General features: G+C 45.7%; 1 protein-coding gene across 4 annotated transcripts; it reads left to right on the top strand.

Moving 5' to 3' along the window:
- The first annotated feature begins 1,030 nt into the window (after positions 1 to 1,030).
- On the top strand, positions 1,031 to 20,982 carry pdgfab (platelet-derived growth factor alpha polypeptide b). 4 transcript variants are annotated; one of them, XR_011103606.1, is made up of 7 exons: positions 1,031 to 1,662; positions 2,984 to 3,080; positions 7,436 to 7,570; positions 8,800 to 8,990; positions 17,229 to 17,355; positions 18,105 to 18,229; positions 18,888 to 20,982. XR_011103606.1 is itself a non-coding variant. In XM_068718589.1 (6 exons), exons 1-6 carry the CDS (start codon positions 1,600 to 1,602, stop codon positions 18,899 to 18,901), a joined length of 627 nt encoding a protein of 208 aa, XP_068574690.1. In that variant the 5' UTR covers positions 1,031 to 1,599; the 3' UTR covers positions 18,902 to 20,982. The 4 variants fall into 4 exon arrangements, 2 of the variants coding, with proteins under 2 accessions (XP_068574690.1, XP_068574689.1); XR_011103605.1 differs by lacking the exon at positions 18,888 to 20,982 and adding an exon at positions 17,704 to 17,889 and having other exon boundaries at positions 18,105 to 18,147; XM_068718589.1 differs by lacking the exon at positions 18,105 to 18,229.
- The last annotated feature ends 795 nt before the right edge of the window (positions 20,983 to 21,777 follow it).

Below are 21,777 nucleotides of genomic sequence, written 5' to 3' on the forward strand. Positions count from 1 at the left end.
CTCCATGCAGCGTTTCCAGCCACAGCGCCTTCAGGCTGGTCTCTTGCTATGTGATCCAGTTGAATGGACAAGGTGGAGGGCAGACCACCTGGTTGGCTGACCTATGGCTCCCTGTTGATTGTCACCTCTGGCTGATAACGTGCGTGCACACTGTCTCTGTCTCTGCTCCTGTTGGTATGTCTCGTTTATCAGGCCCTCGGGCTCTCCTCCCAGACCTCCCAGCACAGCACAGCCTCCAGCTTCCTCACGACAAGTTAAGACCAGTCTGTCGTTAACCTGCTGCTAACTAGTTGCTTCCTGTGTCCCAAAATTGCGCCCGAGGCGTTAAATGCTCATCATCTATGTCATCATCACATACACTCACAGACATGTTTATATATTTCTTTGTGCTAAAGTGCTCAATGTCCGGGAATGGCACATACAAAGGTTATTTTGCTTCAACTCAAAGGCACAAAAAGAGAGCTTGTGTTACTATGAGTCACCACTGAGTCATCACTTTTATGATAATAATCATCATCTTTTACATTTTTGTTCACTTTGTCCATCTGATTACATCCTTAAAATCATCCTGAATGATTTAATATGAAATTTAGTATTGACTTTCTCTGCCCGTAATTTGTTATCCAATCAAAACTAATTAGGACAGACGTCTCATCCTCATCAGCATCTTCATCCTTTTTCTCTCAGTTCGTCCATAATTATTGGTCAGTTTTGCATCCTTTCAAATCAGTGATAATCAATATAAATTACAACCTGAATCTCTGAATGGGCTCTGTGCTGAAGGGAATACCCACACACACACACACACACACACACACACACACACACACACACACACACACACACACACACACACACATATACGGGCTGAAGGGGGATGGGGACGTGGAGTCTTAAGTCATCCAACCAGCCAACCAGCTCCCCTCGCTGAATAGATGCACGATCACCGAAACGAGAGGGGAGGCGCAACGGGCACGGAGCTGCTGGCTCTCTATATCCAGCGGCTCAGAAGCGCTCTGACTCCATTCACTTCAGAGTCCCACACTGTCAAGGACCTGTGCAGACTGCTGCAAGACAGGCTCTGGATAGCACAACACGGACAAATTTCTCCCTTGTGACTTTCCAAGAGGATTTGCTCGATTGGATTATATTCTTCCAGGACTATTAAATACTATCCTAGAAAAACGTGCGTCTTGATTCTGGTTAATTCTAACAGCTGCGCTTCTTGTTTGATATTTCAGTAGACTGGGTTGAAGTTTGAAGCTGGTTTGTTAAAGGGTGAAGGACAAGTGCAATGCTCTTCAGACTTGTCTCTTAGGATTGTCCCACTTGCGCCTGAGGAGCTGTGTGTCGAGCACCCGCACAGATCTTGTTCAAGAGGACGCAGTCCAATGTGAATATCAAGAGTCCAGCCTCTTCAGTTTTTTCACAGTTGCAAGCAAGTGCACGGAGTTTGACTGAGCCCGCCGAGCAGCTCGGACACCCCGGTTTCTCCCCCCGAGGGGATGGTTGTGGATCCTGTGGGGCCAGGAGCGATTCTGCGGCTCCTACAGAATAGCACCTTTTTCTCGTTCGGGGTTAAATCTGAATTAAAGGGAGATGAGAGCCGCACTTTGTTACTTCCTGCTGTGGACGACGTACCTACTGCTGGCCACCTCTGAGGTAAAGTTAGTAGGACTCTGCAAATCCTAGGCAGTGCGGGGCCGGATAGACACACACACACACACACACACACACACACACACACACACACACACACACAGTGGTGCGGGGTTGTATTCCTGTGAGGGTGCAAAGTTCCCACGGAGCGCGCATTTCTCCAACAGCTACACACCACAACTTCATGCCCAGAGAAAGGTTTTTGGTTTGAAGGGTGAATTTAGCCTAGAAGATACGATTATGAGCCGTTATAATTTAATCATTTCTTCATTTGACTCGACCTGTAACCGATACAAACTGTCTTTTAATAATCATAATAAGGGTATAGACTGAGACGCTATTATAAAAGCAGTGTGAACATGGATTCATTTTTCGAGAATGACCAAATAGCACATCAGCTCCAGCTATCATGAGGGCAGTGACTACTCGCTTTTGAGAACCAACATCGCGTCTGCATTTGGAAGCATATCACAGTTATTTTTGGCGTTTGTGCCAAATCTGTTTTGTAGCCCGAGCCAACTGGGCAAACGTTTTGGTTGGGCTAAGCGTTCATGGGAACCGCTCCGGGCGATATAAATAGCAACTGTTCGTGTAAGGCTGTGCGTTAACTTTGAGGTGCCTGCATGACCGCAACAAGTGCAAAGTGTGGCGAGCTGCAGTTCACACGGGTAGACGTCGCCCCGATCCGTGGTGCAGTTAAAATTCCGACGGTTTAATGTCGTTTCATCTTGCCGCAGTGAATAGGATTAGTCAAACAATAATTCAAGTCGGTCATTTTATTAATTCGGCATCCAATTAATTGTCAAAGAAGTAGCTAAATTAACATGTTTTCAATTTATGATATTTATGATGGTTCCCCACCATCATTGTCCTGTAAATATCGTGAGTAGTATATATATATATATATATATATATATAGAGAGAGAGAGAGAGAGAGAGAGAGAGAGAGAGAGAGAGAGAGAGAGAGATAGACTACTCAGAAGATCCTATATTTCTGATGAATTACTTTTACTTTCCAGTCCTGCAACGTTGCTCTCTTGCAGAGCATACAGGCTTCCCTTAATTGCATAATTTCTCAAGGGGGTTCGGCGCCACCTTCTCTCCGTGTATGAGGGGGATTTATGGCAATAGGATAGATCTGCTAGCTGTAGTTCGCACATGGTTGCAAAATTGTTCTAGCAGTGATCTTCTTGGTGGTTGTTTGAACCCTGCACGTTTACTTGTACAGACAAACAATTACACAAACGTTTTACCACTGACTCGACACATCTCTAACCTTCATCTCTTGTTTATTTTTCTGTCCCCCCCTCGCCGCCCCCTAAAGGAAGTGGAGTTTCCCCAGGAGCTGATAGACAGACTGTCCCACAGTGAAATCCACAGCATCAGCGACCTCCAGCGGCTACTGGACATTGACTCCGTAGGTAAATTCAGCCTCTTGATACTTTCACAGACATGTTTAATCCCGACGCCCTAGATGTTGTTCACATGTGACACTGCTATTGTGGATGTGACAACACAGAGTAGAGGGTGGTACTAAAAACAGCTGCAGCATAATTACATAAGCAGTATGCCTTTATTAGCTGTAGAATTTTGCTCTGTTGTGGCCTCACTTTTAAACATAGCCTTCTTGGTAGTAGGATACACCTGCATATGGTATGGGGACTTTCTATATATATTCGTATAGTGAGGCAAAATGTGCTCGCTTAAGGATCAAGCCAAATAACTATTACAGAAATGTATACAAAGGTTATTTCTAAAATAATCATGCCTGCCTTGTTGTCATTTAAACTGCAATATGCTCAGTACCACTGCTTGATGGATAGGTGAATTTTGTAAAAATGAATCACAGGAACCACTGATAATAGTGTCAGCATTCACGGATCCACTTGTGTCTAACAAGTGACATAGGTAACTGATGTTTGAGTCACATTTGAGTAAATAAGATGTATAGACTCTGCCAATCCTTCAGGTTTAGTGGATTTAGTGAAAGAACAAGGACACCTGTTGTTTTGGCACATTCTGCTTATTACAAGTTGTTACCCCTGAAATCAATCCTGGCGTGTGTGATAAAGCAGTTACCTCGATAGGTGTGTTTACTGTACACATGTGACAAAGATGGACTTTCACTGGCAGGCTTTTTTTTTGTTGTTGTGCATATTCTTTCAGCTGCTGCAATAACCTGGCTTTATAGCACCCAGACCGCCACATATGTTGCCCTGTAAACAGAGACAGCGGCTCGCCGGTCAGGCAGGTTCCTCTCAGCTTCAGGTTCTTAGAGATGCTGCTTCTTCTGTGATGGGGGACCGGTGTATCTGAGGCTGTCCTAGATTAAGTTACAGGGGTGCGCTGGAAGAAGCTGTTTGCCTTCACATGAGCCTCTATTTACACAGGCTTTGGCCATATATCAAATTCAGGGCTCTCCCCGAAAGATTTGTTGTTGGAAATAGATATTTACAAAATTTGCTTTAACAGTCCCAAATCATGTCAGCTACCTCAATGGTCATAGCTCATTAGTAGCCTCAAGTATTCTTCTGCATAACCACATGACTGCTTTTCTGATGGGCGCATCAATTAGGATGAGTAATAGCCCCACATTATTAGTGTGTTTAATTTATTAATTCACAATCAAACCAACCTGTACTCCACAGCAGTGATCTCCCAACTTTATGTTGAGCCCAGAATAGATCCCTGGTTTTGCTTCTAGCATGAGAAGAGGTGTTTATAATTGAATTAACATGTCTTTCTTCAAACACAGGAATGTTTTGCAGGGTAACAGTAGTAGGCTGATTATTATTACGAGGACATAAATCTGTCTGACGGCCAGCTTGGCGGCACAGGCGAGCCCATTAAAAGACCTTTGACGCCAGCTAGAGGGGTATTTTCAGAGCTTTTGTTGCAGATGGCCAGGACAGTAAAGCTACCAGTATAGGCTGAACTGTACATAGCATAGCATGTCAACCAGGGAAGGAGAAAGGAAAGGCTTATATGAGGTGTTGGTTTAAACCTTTGATCATTGGTACCTGGAAAATGTAACACGGACTGATGCTGCGTTTTAAAGGTCACACCCAGGAAATCCTTGATTATTTTGTTTAGGTCATTATCATATAATTTTGTCACTATCTGAGATCTGAGATAATTTGGTCTGTAAGGATGTATATATATATGTGTCAGGATCCCTGGGAACGCCTGCAGGGCTATTCTTGCGGCTGTGTTTGTCATTTAGCGCTGCTTTGCTCAGTGCGAGTCTATGAGCACACATCCTCTTGGATGGTGTCTCCTGCTTTGACTGACAGATGAGATGACCCCGCTGAAGTCTGCAGATGGCTGTCTGGCCCCTGAGGTGCTCCTCTCCTCGCTTTTCTTCCTCTCTAACCCCGTCTCCCTCCTTGGACGGCCCCCTGGCCTGCCCGCTCTTATCTCTCTCAGTGAAGGACTTTGACAGAAAAGGGAACCTGACTCTTGGCGTGGAGCAGAGGTGGAGGAGGGAGCAGGAGGATACTGGAGGTTGTGTTTCTGCTACACTTCCCTCAGAAAGGCTGCAAGTTGTTGTGCAGTCCGCTTTCTGACAAGCTGGCAGAGTGTTCACAGTGTGTACAGTTGGCAGCACTTCCTATGAATTACAGTGCCTCAAAAAACAAATTCATTGTGCTTCCCACCTGATTTCACACCTCGCCCATGTGACCTAAAATAATACGTTTGTACTAACTCAGGCATGTAGCTGTTGAAAGTGAAGAAACAAGGAAGACAGACAAAGAGAGAGAATTATGGAGGCACTTGAAGTCCGAAACATGATGTACAAGTAGAGGAAGAAAGAAAGAGCAGAGGAGTAAAGGGAGGGAGCCGGGGCCCTCAGCTAATGGAGGGAGTAATTTGCGAGTCATGAAAGCCTGATTCATGGTGAGAGACTGTCTCTTGTCCTCTTTTCTCTTGTCTCAGTTTCGCGACGTTCCGGGCATGTTATTGCTTCTTACTCACCTGGAACCAACAGAGGAACAAACCCCTCACTCTCTTTCTATTTGTGCCCCCCTTAACTTCTCTCTTCTCTCTATTTTTCTCCTGAATCTTCCTGCCTGATCACTCTGATTGCATTCGTTCCCCATGTTCCTCCTTTTAGCGCAAAGAAAACACCCTCAGAAAGGTCCTTTTATTGTGCTGAGAAAAGGACTCTGCAGTCTATAAAGGACTTCTTTATGCTCTCCCTCCCTTTCTCCTGTCAGCTCTGACACAAACTGTCTCCAGTGGTCACAGTGTGACGCCCTCCCTCACTCCAGTCCTTCTCTGACAGGGGGGAGATGAAGAGAGGGATAGGTGTGGTGGAGAGAGAGGAGGCACAGTGGGAGTTCTGTCAGTGACCCGCAGTGTTAAAAGGTTGTCAGGTAGGAAAATCCTCCAGCTGTCAAAATGAGTCCACCTGCAATGCAGACAGTCTAGGTGTGTTTGCACATATATGGAGACTATGTACGACATATATACGGCATGTTCATGTGTGTCCGTACACTGTTCCTCAGCTGCAGTTGACACTTCTTTCCTGTGGACATTTAGTTCTGGGTCACTGGCTGTCTGACTGACGGCACGACAGGCTAAGAGAAAATCCCTCCACTCTCTCTGAGGAGCAGACCTGAAAAAAGGAGGCATCCAAAAGCAAATAAACACCCAATCCCAGAGGTGGATTGTGTATAGGCAGAGGAAATCCCTTCAGATGACTCTGGTCAGAGCACAAAGGAGCTGGACGAGGGCAATGTGTTTGCCTGTGGCTAAGCTTTGTTGTGCTGGTGTACATTGTTACAGAGGATAATGAGAGGAGTTTGTGTAGTTGTGAGTGTGTCTTTATGTTAGGTGTACAGGTGTAGGATTGTGTCAGCCTGATGGGTATGCTGTACTTACAGACAGGTAGACCCACCCACTTAGCAAACACTCTCAGACTCTGCTCTTTGGGAAAGGGCTGTATCCTGCGAACAAGCTTTATCGCTTTATAGCTGCTCTGGCACTCTTCTGTAATCCAACTTGTATTCTGGGTGGGGACCAAAACAAGCAATCTTTATCAGATGACCATGACTGTGAATATGCTGAGCTGGCTATATTAGTCTGGATCACTGCAGCATAACAAAACATTTACTTTTCCAAGCGGCTGAATGATTGAAAAAGCAAACATTTTCAGGTAAATGAGAGACACCAAACCACCAATTAGGTGCAGGGATAATGGCAGCTGAGTACCACCTGTGCAACGACCACTTTAGTCTGCAGTTTGTCTGTGAAAGCTGGTTGTTTTTGAAGGAGCATGCTGACTCACCTGCGTCTAGATACTTTATTCCTGCTGGGAAAGTTCAACCAAATGAGTGAGTTAGGCTGACGCACAAAGCTTGCAATTACACAGAGGTTTGTGTAATGTGTGCTTCCTGCCTGTACCATGTGTACTCTGCACTATTTACTTCAATTTGTGACATCATCAGCTGTCGCCCTGCCAGCCATCATATTGAACGAAACCCTAAGCCCTTCAGGGAATCAAAGCATGTGTTACATACAGCACAAGAGGCCAGTAGGAAGTTACCATCTCATTAGGGTCGTGTGACTAACCAACACATTGTTAGTTGTGGAAGGGGTATATAAAACATCAATAGCGGATCACATTCAGCCTTCTGGTGAGGCCTAGCAAGCCACCCACCACAGTCAGCACTGTGATTAACCGACTCATCGCTGGTTTATTGGTTTAAAACGATTTTTTTTACTTCCCCTCTGTGTAACATTCATTAATGAGGCTACCTTCTGTTTTGACGAGGTACGGGAAACAATGTTATCGAGGAGCCAAAGCACCACAAGCACCACAACCACCAGAAAAACTACTCCCGTCATCACGGTTACTACAATGACCTGAAGAGCTCCCAGCTCCACAGCCGACGCAAGAGGAGCATCGGTAAGACTGAATGAATATTATATGCTTCACTGTGCAGCTAAGAAGTTGCATCATGATTACATTTGGCTCTATATGCTGCACATCACAACTTGGCACGACTTATTACAGTGTCATAGTGCCCTAAAAATAAACTGACATTTGAGTTCCCAGGAGATGAAACCGATCACTTTACACACATGTCAAACAAAGCTAATAGTTAGTGGCTTTTATATGGCCTTTCTGTGGATAAAAGCTACCCTAATGAAGACGTCTACCCAGTATTTATGGCAATCAAGGAATCATGAGAAACGAGACTGGTGTGTGAGGTTGACGAGGACGTCTGACATGAAGCCTTTTAATTGGCCATGGGCTTGCAGATCTAAGACACACGCGTCAGGAGAGAAATATATCCTTGAGCGTGGAAATTCCAGGCATTCAGGGCTCAAGTTGCAGCTCGCCTGGGCTCTCAGTCAGATTTCTTCATAAAACGCCACGCGGTATGATATCTGATCGAGGAATAGAGAATACCATGTAGTGTGCAATGTGTGTGTTAAGACTGGCTGCGTGTTCGCCACAGCCCTCGCAGCAGTACAGCATTTAAAGCGACACAGTGTAAAGTGGCTGGTTGTATTTCATGTATGTGGCCATATCATAAGTGTTTGATACATATACCATTTTGGCAGCTGTCCACAAAAGCCCTCACGTTCTGTACATGCACATATCATCTTTACGACCTAATGCCATCTTACTGTACACCCTCTGTCACATCTTTACGTGTGAGTGCCTGTCAAAGCATTTAATCTGAAATGAATGCTCACTGCCTTCCTCTTTTCACTATGACCAACAGGGTCAAAGGCCGTTATTAGATTTCCCACCGACGGACATAAAGGTTTCTGGACTAGTAACGCTGCATTAACCCCAGTTAGGACTCTGAACAAAGGAGCAGTCACTTTCTGTCTCACCGACTTCATCCCAAAGCTCCTTAGCCGATATGAGATCAGCTTTTTGGATAGCTTGTCTTCTTAACATCCTTAAAGGAGGTTGGGTGTGATCCGAGGTAAGACGAACAGCTCCCACGTCAAGTGAGTCATCAAATAATGAGCAGCGAAGGAATGCATAAAGCAGCTGGAAGTGAAAAGGACGGTTTCCAACAATACAACACGCGCATGCATTCGGAAAATGTGTCACCGAACACCCATGCAGACCAGGCGCATTAACCGGGCTCCTCCTTCTCCCTGTCTTTCTTACAGCAGAGGAGGCGGTCCCGGCGGTGTGTAAGACGCGGACGGTGATCTACGAGATCCCCAGGAGCCAGGTGGATCCCACGTCTGCCAACTTCCTGATATGGCCGCCCTGTGTGGAGGTGAAGCGCTGCACAGGCTGCTGCAACACAAGCAACATGCGCTGTCACCCTTCCCGCAAGCACCATCGCACCGTTAAGGTAAGACACGCACACACACACACCTCCTGGCAAGATTGTGTGCAAACTTGTTGACTTGCTGAAAAGTCATATCCTTACAATCAACCCAAATCATTAGTGCAGGGTTGAACACGCAATCATATTCACCTCATTCATTCCACAAACACACTCATTTCCACTCACAAATCTCCACCACTTTCCTTCTCACCAGGTAAGTAAATCATATGAGAGGTAAAGTTGGGTTGACCTGCCTACCTTCATGCTCCTTTCCACCCTTTTTACTTCACTGCTACTCTTCAATTCAATCAACCAGTCTCCTCTGAGCCTCCTTGGCCAGTTCCCAAATAGTGGCCACCTTACCTCTGCTGCCCCCTCCCCTCTCTCCTTCCATTACAGCCGATCACCACCCTCTCTCCTCATCACTCTATCCCATGTTTGGCGAGAGTCCAGGACGGCTGTGCCAGGAAGTGAAAGAGAGGAAGGACAGGGAGGGAGGGCTGTTGGCACCTTCAGCTGGGACATCTGTTGAAGGGTTGACCAGAGAGGGATGCTCCTGCCAGACATAAGACAGCCAGACAGACAAAGAGAGAGAGAGATAGAGAGAGAGAGAGAGAGAGAGAGAGAGAGAGAGAGAGAGAGAGAGAGAGAGAGAGAGAGAGAGAGAGAGAGAGCGAGGGAGAAACAGTTTCCTGTACCTTGAGAATGTCTGAGTGTCGTCGGTTACTGCACAGCCATTCGTCCGCTCTCTGTTTGTTTGGCCCTTTGTCTTTTCTGGAAACAGGGAGCCTGGAGGGGACGAGGCGACAAAGAGAAAGAGAGAGGGATCGAAGGGGGTTGCACTGTTCTCAGAGGCTCTTTGGCGTCGCTAGCTTGAAAACATGTCCTTCTGTTCAGGATCAGAGGAGACACCGTGGCTGGAGCTGAGTCGTTTTTCGGCTGTATTTACACTACAGACTGTTAGCCGGTGCACGGCTCTGTTTGGAGGTATGGGAGTTATGTGCTCTGTTCTGTAAGAGTAAGAGACAACCGGGGGATAAACAGGATAGCCTGGAACACTCTGACTGTGTTTGTGTTTCTCTTTGAGTCTATCTCTGGACTCTGTTGTCTCTTTAATCATTGTGATCTTGCCCGACCATGGGCACTGGGACATCAAGCAGGGTTTTAAGATGCCGCCTCAATATACTTGCAGAGTAATAAAACAAATACCAGCCCCGTCTGCCTCCTTCGCCTTGTCAAGCTGGTTCAGGGCAGCGCTGCACTGAAAAGACGACCATTGTAGGGCACAGGGAACTGCATCCAGTGGACAGGGTTTATGATCAGAGATGCTGACTCACAGTGCGGTAAGCTGTCTGTCTGAATGCAAGCTTGTCAGTCTCTCGGTCTGCAAGACAGTAGGTGCTTCATTAGGAGTTCTGTCTGTGACAACAGCGACGAGGACGGTTGGAGAAAGACTGACGACGACGGACAATACACTATAAGGCTATAGATTCTGCTATTCCTGGAATGCCGTGATCCATGCAACTTTGGCCGTGTCCCCCTCGTGACACTGAGGACAAAATGAGCACACAGACGGGAGACGGACCGTCAGGCGTGGTGGGCAGGGATTCATGGGGGACGTTTTTCCAGTCGTGGGCGAGGGGGGCCGAGAGGCGTCCTATCCCTGGAAAGGTCATTCGTCAGGGCTCGCTCCGGTCAGGAGACATTCACCACTTTGTGTGTGAGAAACATTGTCTCATGCCAAGTTTTTTTTTTCTGTCTGTCCTCTCAGCAGTTAGTCTGAATAGGGGTTCAGTTTGTGCTTCTCCCTCCATTTATTAGAAAGCTAAAAATGTTGCCCGTCTACCCTGGGCCTGACTTGTTTTCCTTCTGCTGGCCAAGGATGGGAAAAGAACACATCTGTTGTGTTTCTTTCCATCTCATGCCACTATGCATTTGTTCAAATGCACCTTTATTTATGTATTCCCCCTCTTCTGCAACTTTAAATAGGACTAGCCTGAGGGAGGAGAAGGGGCAGATATTAAAGTCACTCTCATTCTTCTACATGGTCTCCCTTTTCCGCTGCTTATGCATTTGTCTAGAACTTCTTTTGCACTTTGGTCCATCATTTTCTTAGGTGCATCTCTAAACCGTGTGTGTGTAGGTTGCATCACAGTTCATGTCAGCATGCCTTAGCATAGCAAAGACAGAGTAAATGAGAATTGTGTAAAGAAATTTAGAGCAGGTTAAGTATTACAAAAAGAGATCAAGTGAGAGAGGCAGAGATGCAAAGAGAGACAGAAAGTCGTGGAAACAGACAGGAGAGAGGCAAACAGAATTCTTAATGAGTTTTTATGTATTCAGACTCTATCATCCCAGCATTCCTTTAACTCCTCCCTCACCCCCATCCCACCTCCTTTTGCACTTTCAATGACACCACATTCACTCCCTCTATCCCAGCATCTTGGCTCTCCCTCTTTTTTTTCCATCGAAGTGATTCCTTTTGGTGTTTTATCACTGAAGGCCGGCAGAACATTTTGGCCATTTTGCCAGCGTTTTTTGTGTCTTAATGTTCTCAGAGTTGTTCGAATCTAGATATGACATGAAATACCATGACATTAAATAAGAGAATTAGTTCTATAATTGGTCTCCTTTGGTTGTTAATTTATACCCTCTCCTGTCTTTTTTTACTTCCTTCTCCGATGTTCCTTCTGTTCTTCCACCTCACATCTTACCAGCTGTGTCCAGTATTTCTGATAGTTTCCTCAGTGCTTTTGGCTACGATGCTTGCTAGACAAACTTGCTCATAAAACAACTGGAGATTTTGGACAGGCAGGACTGAAGAAACTAGTATACAAGGTGTGTGTGTGTGTGTGTGTGTGTGTGTGGGGGGGGTTATAGAGAAAGAGTTAGGAAGAGATCTCAACGTGCATGTGCATTCTTTTGCACATCTAGTCTTTGTGAGTATGAATGTGTGAGTCTCTGTGTGTGAATCTAAATGCCTCTCTGTTTGTTCTTCCTATGGGGCTGATTAAACAGCCCATGAAACAGGCAAAGAAAGGAGCTGTCACTCATCCGCTCACTCATTAACTCTTAAGGCTTCTGCAGTAGATTTGGTCTCTAAGTTCATTGTATTCTCCTTCCTCATCCACAAAACCACATGGGCAGACAAGTGGTACAAGTAAGGTACTCTGGGAAAATCCAAAAGTTTTCTTGCGGTTTCTGCTGCACAAACACACAGTTGACAGTACTGTAAATGAGGTGCTCTTCATGATTCAAGGACAGCACAGAGAGTGCTTGGAATTATGGAAACAAATAACAAGGAGAAAGAATAAATGAGCTGCTAATTATACTCTTGAGTCCCCCAAAGTAAGAATATATATATATAAATTACAGTATTTGCGCTGTAAACGGTATTTGAATATTCTTATTTTCAAAATAAACACAATTACGATCAATAGGAGCCAAACATGACAACAAACCCTTTTCTTTGCCTTCATAAGGTGCCTTAATCTAATCATTTTGGCATAATTTGCCAACAATGAAGCTCAGTTTCTCTTGTTTGGTTTGGTTTAGTAGCTGGAAACTTTTGATGGTCCTTGAAGCGTATGTACAAGTATTTTGTGAGGTCAGAGAGGGTCATCAGCGCACATCTGTGTAAACCCAAGAAGGGAGATTGTTTGTGTGTGTGTGTGTGTGTGTGTGTGTGTGTGTGTGTGTGAGAGAGAGCGCTCTATGCTACGTAAACCTGCCCGCCACAGCGCAGGGACAAGGCCATTTGTGTAAATCGGCAGCAAGAGGAAGACGGGCCACAGAGTAATGAAGTGTTGATGGCTGCTGGATCAAAGTGGAGGCTGACAGAGGCCAGGCGGATATAGCCACAGTGCTGAGTGTGGGGGTCCACACATCTCCCTGCACTGGCCCTGGCCCTGACCCCATCACACACACACACACACTCACACACCTACACACACACACTGGCAGTTACCTCAGCGACAGCGGGTCAGAGCCGGGTGTTGGGGGAAGCAGTAGCTGTAGCCCTGCGGTTGTGGGGGACCCTGACTTACGGGGTGTTTCATAAATAAAAGGCAGTGTGACGGTGATACAGTGAGCATGATTTATGGTCGTCAGAGGGGTCCTGTGGATTACGTAGGGGGGGGTTAGACGGGACTGAGGGGCCCCCCTGTTTGAAGTTCCTTGCAGCTGTGAATTATTTTCCCTTTGATTCACTCAACTCTTCTAGATGAAGAAGGGTGAGGGAGTTTGTGTGTGTGTATAAACGTGTGTGTGTTGTGCACGGCGGGGGTTGCGGGGCGGGTCAGAGACCATGGGAGCGTCCCGACTACGCCAGAAGCCAGAGAGTTTGGCTACTGCTGCACCGGCTGGAATGCATCAACTTGAGCAGGAAAAGTAGCAGCCGTATTTTAATCATATTTTACTTCATTTCTGTATTTTCCTTCACTCCTCCTCTCCTGTCCTCCCTTTCGCTCTTCCCCTCTGACTTCATCCTCCCCCTCCAACTCTCTTCTCCGCTCAGTCTCGGAGTCTGATTGTCTGTTCTGTGAAATAGTTGTTCACTCCCTCCTCACTCTTTCTGTCTCGCTCCTGCAACAGAGCCATCTCCCACTCTCTAATTTTACCCCTCTGCCAGTCTTTGCCATTTACCATATCGTTTTTGTTCTCTTTCATTAAAATCATATTTACTCTTTCAAGTGCTCCGTGTAATGTATTTCTCATCTGCAATTGTTCTATAAAGACATAGGCAGGGGGCAAAACATGAATGGAAAGATTACACATCTTTGAATTCTTTGATATTTGACGATGGTTCTTTTGGTCTCTGAGGGGAAGGGAGGCACATGATGAGGTCAGGGGCAGATAGATATTCACATCCGGTGATACATTAGTAGGTGTGTGTGGGAGAGAGAAGTGAGGAGAAAGAGGTGTGCCATGAAGTTGCTTGTGGTATTGGAGACCTGTGAGTGACTCTCCTTGCTTCCTCTCCTCTCCACACACCGCCTGTGATAACCCCTTTCACCCGAGTGTGTGTGTGTGTGTGTGTGTGTGTGTGTGTGTGTGTGTGTGTGTGTGTGTGTTGTGGTGTGGTGTGTTGTGGGGGGTTGTAGCAGAGGGCAGCAGCAGGTTGTCTCGGTTGTTCTTGTCTGATGTTCAGTCTGCGTTTTCTGTGGTTTGCTCTCTCTCTCTCTCCCTCTGCATATAATCTTTCCTCTGGGTGTCTTTTTTTCTTTGTCTGATTTTAAAAGACAGACAGAAGGAGATACAGAAAGTTTCTTTACGTTTCCCCATCCAACAACTTTCCCCACCTTTCCTCCACTTGCTCAAAGTTGTAGCATCTCAACAAGAGCTCTTTGTTTGTGGAGCACAAGTGCTGCGAATCCCTCCTGATGAATGAATTGCCACCCCACTCTGCCTCTTTCCACCCCTCCATTCTCCAAACACACACGTACATTCTTAATATTTTTTTTGCTCGATTCTGTCACTGTTCCAGTTTACGATGGCCCGCGGTGCACGTTCACAACCCTGTCGTGTTTTCCTTGGAAAGCTGGAGTAAAACTTTCCCCTCCATCATGCTCTCATCAATGCTCCGTGCTCAGGGAATTCCCAATTAGTCCGACCGGGACAATCGGCTCCACACAGAGGGCCGCGGAGACTCTGAGGACAAAACCGAAGGGGGTGCACTTCCCAGAGCCCCCTGCCTCACCCCAACCTTCTGGATCGGATATCATTCCACAGCCGCTTCTCAGGGCCCCGGATTTCTAGGGAGTTTAGATCGGTTTGATTTATACAAAGAGAGTGCGGGGCCCCTCGTCATAGCATGGGGGTCTCTTTCTGATGTATGTTTTATGTGGGAAGTCATTGACTCTGGTCCGGATAGGAAGCCGGTGTCCTTTGTGTGGCGAAGAAGTGGCTTAAAATGAGAAAATAAAATATGGATGTAAAGTGGAAAAATTGTAGGAGTGAAGACATGAAGCCATTCCTGAAGCGTCAACACAAGAAACAGGAAACAAGACAGAAAGAGAGTGTGTTGACAAAGTGGGCAGAACAGGATTACAGCACAGTTATAGACATTCACAGACAAATATGAAAGTGTGAGTGTGCTTTTGTGTGTGTCCTGCAGGGAGTGTTTTTAACCATGCTGTGTGAGGGGCAAAAGACAAGCCTACCGCTGGGCCTCTCTTCAAGGGGGCTCATCGCTTTATCCGTCTGTCAATAGCTGTTTGTTTGGCCAGAAGAGTCTGGGTTTGTGTGTGTTAGTCATAAGGATCAGCCTCAGTAAGAAGTGTCAGACATTGCTGACTCTTTTGGCCCCCGGCTTGCTACTTTCGAACCCCCCTCAGCTCAGAGATTCAGCAGAACCGTCCGCAGAGACAGCTGCATGTTTCATCTCTCAGTCAGATCCTTTGATTGAATATTACCAGTGGTTTTCTGGGAAATTTGTGTGCTTCTGTGTTACTGTCTGCACTTTTGGTAGATAACAACAAACCTTTGATAACTTCTCTATCTATCCTGTCAGCTGTAGTGTAATAAAAGTTCCCAGAAACTAAATGTTAATAGGTAACACATGAATGTCATCTAATGCTCGTCATGATCATGGTCAGTCCCCCATCCCCTTCCTTAAATAACACCCTCTGTTTGCACACACACACACACACACACGCACGCACGCACGCACGCACGCACGCACGCACGCACGCACGCACGCACACACACACACACACACACACACACCATCGTTCCCTAATGAGAATGACGGTCCACCTTCCTGCTCTCAGTTCTTCCCTGCTTTGGCCCTTTCACCCGCCCTCTCTCTCTCTGTCAGGGCCCGATAACAGCAACCCAGACACCATTGTCCTCTGTTTGCTCACTGCATACCTTCTCTGCTTGCTTACCCTCTTTTCACTCCCTCTCTTTTTTCTCTTTCTCTTCTCTCCGTGGAAAGAAACAGTTGCAAAGGAGCAGCTGGTGAAACCGACGGCCCCTGATTTTTAGCCTCCCCAGATGACCCTCCAGTCATTGTTACAGCACTGACGTGAGGCCGCTCAAGTTGTGTGAATGTCAACATTTTACTTTGTTTTATCAGACAGGGATTGGTATGTTCGTTTTTTTTCTGCTTGACTAATTCACCACTGAGAGCCAGTCTTGGCGGTATGCCATCACAGGATAGAGGAAGAAAGCCTCTCATCAGTTTTGGCCCTCCGTCTGTGCATGTGTGAGCCTCATGCTGACTGCAAAACAGTGTTGTTCATAGCACCAGAGAGCGCTGGGAGATTGTCGGCCAATATCCTCTCTCGTGCAGCCACCAGGAAGATGGGTGAAGCAGGGGATATTGTTTCCATGTGGCCCCCGGGCCCTCAATGGTGGATGGGAAGGTTACCTGCCCTTGGCACTCACATCAGAGAGGGAAGAGCATGTAGCCACCTCCCAGAGTTACACAACAAGATCATCATAACCTCCAAGCAACCTTCTCTATTCAGCTTTCATCTAAGCTTTAATCAACATAGCCTATTCATAACCCTCCGAGGATTGGTCCTTTTCATTACTAGCTGTTGGGTGGGAAGTGGGGGTCAGACCTGAGAGGGTGTTAGCTGGACTGAGGGATCGGAATTCCTGCCTTACTTTTGTGTTTGTTACATTGGAAGGCTGATTTCTGGGGTTGTACTGCCTAGATTAGACCACATAAGCTGTATTTCTTGCATGCACATGTTAAACAGCACTTTCCCTAACCTATGAAGAAGTATTAATGTGGTTTAAAACCTGCCTACATGTCAGAACAAGGCGAGGGAGTTTAGGTGTGTGTCTGTCTGGATGTAGATGCTCCATGCCTGGAGCGAGGGGGGGGATCCCAGCCTCTTTTCTCCTGCCAGGGTAAAGCTTCCCTGGGCTTTAGGGCGTACACCGCTCCCCCCTACCCTCCATCTCTCCTCTCCCATTGTTTGAGCTTGCTTGGACAAGGTCATACACTCCATTCAGTATTTACACACCTGATCAACAGCCCATAGAGCACACAGCAAGCGGAACCCGATGCATCAGCCTCTGAGGAATGCTGCCGTCACACTTCAAACACGGGGAGGCGAAGCTACGACTGGCGTTTTTTTTTTTTATGAATCGGTTTATGAAAGAGTCATCAGTCACAGCGCTACACCTCTTGATGTTAGCGGATGGGCAAAGAGTGCGTGTGCTTATTGATGACACAAGCACGGCGAAGAGTAATGATGGCGCTGGAGCTGGCTCTGCGGCTAACCTCTGCTCTCTTCCTCACTTCAGGTAGCGAAGGTGGAGTACGTGAAGAGGAGACCCAAGCTGAAAGAGGTCTTTGTGCGGTTAGAAGACCACCTGGAGTGTGTGTGTGCGTCACATCATCATGTGGTGGAGCACTCGGATGCAGAAACAGGTAAATGTGACCCTTAAACATATTATGCAATATGTATATTATTCTTACATAATCCCAAATAGTGTTCCAGCATTGCCCTTTTGCAGAAAAATCACACTGAGATTGAGTTTGATGGCTGACTCCCGCCCTCATCCCTGCGTCATCATGCATCATTGTGTTTCTCGATCCTCATGTCTGTCTGACGGTCTCTCTCTCTCTCTCTCTCTCTCTCTTTCTCTCTCTCTCTCTCTCTCTCTCTCTCTCTCTCTCTCTCTCTCTCTCTCTCTCTCTCTCTCTCTCTCTCTCTCTCGCTGTCTGACTCTTTGGCTTTGCACTGGATGACCTTTTTCTATGACTGCTTCCAAACAGACAGACACACCTGTGAGGTGGCCTGCTATTGCAAAACTGTAAAGCTTGTGTGTTTGTGTCTTGTTAGACGAGGATGTGTGTGTGTGTGTGTGTGTGTGTGTGTGTGTGTGTGTTTGTGCGTGTGAAAGTGTATGCGAGTCTGTGTGTTAAGGGAGGGTGTCCAAAGGTTGCTTGGCATGACAGCAGGTAAATCCGCCAGTGCCTTGATCTGAAGCCTTTCTCTCCCTGGGAGCAGATAAGCGCTGATGTGTGTTGATAAGGCATCTGAAGTATTTATAGTGTTATATCTTTGCACTCTCTGCTTCTGTCCCAGGGCTGTTGTGCCTCTCTCTGTATCATAAACCCTGCTTCTTGCTTTTAACCCTCCGTCCTATCCACCCTCCCCGACTTTGTGTTTTCAGGCCACCGTAGGGCTAAAGGTAAAAAAAGGAAACCTAAAAAGCTAAGGCCCAGCAAGGATTTATTGGCGACATAATAAAGTTGCACTCATTACCCAAAGTCCACTGAAGAGCTGTGAAGGGAACAGGTAGGACTTTAGCAACACAGCGTCCTCTCACCTTTTGGCACTGCGATTGCCCTATCGGGGCACAGGGGGGCCTGCCAATCACAATCACCAATCACATCACAGCCAATCAGTGTGAGAAGAGGGAGGGCTAAGGCGTACCATGCTCTGTGCTGAATGCTGCATGCTGATTTTGAGGCCTGCTGAGCATGCACACCACATACAGTACATATGCTTTGTGTCACAGTTTAGTGCCCGTCGTGTGGTTGTGTGCACTGTTTTTGTTTTGTTATACAGTAACACCCATTGTATGCCACTGTTTGTTTCACGGCTTAAAAGACACCCCTGCTTTTTACTTGTCATCACCAATTATTTAATTATCTAAGATAAAAAAATGAACCAGATAAGTTTTCTCGCCCAGCTGTTGGTCTTTTTCACATGAAATGACACACACAGATTGTGTGACTGTACATTATGACGTGTGGTCTTTGAAATCTGGAGAAACATGATTCAGAACATTGTGGGTCTTGTGTGTGTTGTGTCAGCTTGTTTGAAATGCATGAGTTATGGAATTGGGCACAAAACGCAATTAATCTTTTTCTTGTCATGATGAAACCCACGTGTTGTGTTTGTTTAATGGTGATATTAATCTCAGCTTTCTCTCTCTCTCTCTCTCCCACAGTGGACGTGAGGTGAGACCAATCAGAACAAGGGACTTCAACGTGGGAGGGACCTAAATAGAGGATGTCACCAACAGGAGACCTGCTCTGTCCTCTTCCCCACTGCCCAGCGACCTTCGTTTTAAAAGGACAAACTTTTCTGTTAAGATGAGAGACTGAAAACAAACAACAGACAAAAATGAATAAGATGCCAAAGGTGCTTTTAAAAAAAAAAAACAGTAAGCAGTGATGATGACTTTGTCTGTGGAATGCCACCTACCCAGACAACTGAACCCTGCCGCTGATTAAGAAGAAACGAGAAAGATGCTGTAGCTCGGGCAGGACAGACAGAGGCCGAAAGGAGATGATGAAAGGGATTCATTTGTTTGAACAAGACGCACAACAGACACAGCTATGGAACTGTTGGATCAAACTTTTGTGGGAATCCGGTGCTCAGACTCCAAACCAGTGGTGGATGACTTCCAGCTGGGCGACATAAAAGTGCCCTGCCCTGTTTAAATGACTCTTGCTTACACAGGAAGAAATAAAGAGAGATAAAGGAAAAACAATGGAAAGAAAGAAAGAGAGAGACAAATGGAAGTGTTTTTTTTTTAAAACCTCTGTGGAGTATCAAACATTTTGAGTTTTTGGATGTTTGCTCTCAGTAAAGAGGAGATCTTCTCTGAGACCCCTGGTGGTCTGTGACTTTGCCCGCTATGTACAGTTAAATTTGAAAAGGAAGATGCGCCGCTACTTACAAACTATTTATGTGTGGACGATTGCTTTCTGTCTCTTCCAGAACAAAAGAAAGAACAAAAATATGTTTTAATGATCTTGGAGACATACAAGAGTTCTGTGTGGTCCGGTTCTTTGTAACCATCAGTATCACAATCTCAACGTCATTTTTTTTTAGTCGATGTTATTGTTGTCATCCATGTTTCTTATTATATTACAGTATATCTGAATGATGTCAAGTCTTATGTATATGGTTTGGATATATGTGTGCAAGGAGAAGGTATGAGAGTCAGTACAGGAAGATGCTTTATTTTTGTTATGAAATATATTAAGCTTACTTATATCCAAGCAGGAATGATGTTTATTTCTTTTGTTGTGGTTGAATGCCTGTATTTAATCCATTGGAAAAGATGCGAAAATGTGGGCAGGAGGTGAAATAGACGAGGGAGAAAAGTCTGCCACTGCCCTGGTCCTTTATATTCACAAAAACATGCATACAGCACATTAAAGTATGTTCATGCCAATCACACAAAACATGTTAGAGCAACTGTAGTGTGCGTGTATCCCCGAATTATCCCTAATTTCTCTCCTACACGAGGCTATTTTTACCCACATCACTCTTAACATTGATAGTGAAGATGCCCGCCCGCTCTGCTTCACAAGCACCCACGTTGTTCCTGCAATGAGCAAAGTCCACCTTAAAGAGTGAATGAGCCAGCAAAGCAAATTGACAAGCGCATGAATGGGCTCCTTGTTTGGTTAGGCTTTACCCCTCTGTTGACAGGAGAGCAAATCTCTGATTACTCCACCTTGTGAAGGTACTGGCACCTTAAGCAGCCACATACCATCAGGACAGATGATTATGAGTGCTCAGAGGTGACCTGACAAGAGCACGGTGATGGCCTGAACCCATGCCCCAATGGAACAAACAATTACTTCCTTACCGGTTCCTGTAACAGCGATGATGAATGTGTAACCGGGCCAACGCAGTACGAGAACAATGGTCGTCTTCCACCCCGTGTTCAAAGGCGAAAGAGTGCGTCACTGTGAAGTGAGTCGAGTGAAAGTCAAACGAGAAAAGTTTAAATGAAACATGGCAGATCACACAAAGCCCATCTGTGAATTAACTAACAATCAGTTGACTGGTGCTATATTTATAAGGCTGATGTTTCATCACTGCTTGCATTCACATCCATATAAGATAGTGTTCTCAGTAAACCAGGGACCACGCTTAGAGCTATTTGATTAAAGAAAATGCCATTACACTAAGCCTTTATTACTTTTATTTTGGCCTTCCATTGGATAAAGACAGCAATAATCATAATTTATATATTTATGTTTTCAACAATAAATATATTTCTGCTTATGAAATTGTTCACTGAATGTTGAGTCCCATAATTTGTTTGGTTTGTGTTTCAAGGATGGTATTTTAGGATAAATGTAAGTATAGAACGATGTAATGCAGCACTAAATACAGAGACAGTCTAATGGGCACTAAGTGAGGTTATGGAAAGTAAGAATTAAGTAAATCAGCAGTATTAAACTATGGCAGAAGGAAAGAGGAAAAGAGGGACCACCCTGCATTTGAACAAACCCTTACCTGGCCCCTTATTAGTGACAGACTTTCTAGTAAATGTCATCCAACTAGCTGAAAAATATGCAAAAATGTGAAAGATTATGTTATCTTACAAGAATGGAGTCCACATGTGTTGGTGCTGCCACAGGAGGCAGGACAGAAGCTGGATGTGAGGGTGGTGTATACAGGAAATGTGAGCTTTTCCAGGCTTGAAGGCTGAGCAGGAGCTGGGCTTTACTCCAGGATCCACCAGCAGCAGACGGTAGGTGCTGGGGGCTTTATTACTTTTCCCTGAGCAGCTCACCCTAATCCCAGGGCTAAGGGACATGAAAGTCTCCCTCCTCTGAAGAAAGGGAAAACATGAAAGAGAGAAAGGATCAGACAGACAGCAGCTCTGCAAACCAGTAGAACAGGGGATAAAGTGAATAAAGTAAAGATAAAAGGAAGAGCAGAGGCTTGATTGATTTTATTGTTTTTATCTGACATTCACAGCTTCATTCATAAGGACGAAGGGAGGGCAGGATTGAGGAGTCAGTATAGTGTGTGCAGTGTATTCAGGAAGTAGAGAGCAATATGTCATGGTGGGGAAAGAGGGAGGAGGA

The sequence above is a fragment of the Cebidichthys violaceus genome, unplaced genomic scaffold (assembly GCF_023349555.1).
Source record: "Cebidichthys violaceus isolate CVI_PGR_0920_01 unplaced genomic scaffold, fCebVio1.0.p SCAF_23, whole genome shotgun sequence".
In the NCBI taxonomy this organism is placed as follows: Eukaryota; Metazoa; Chordata; class Actinopteri; order Perciformes; family Stichaeidae; genus Cebidichthys; species Cebidichthys violaceus.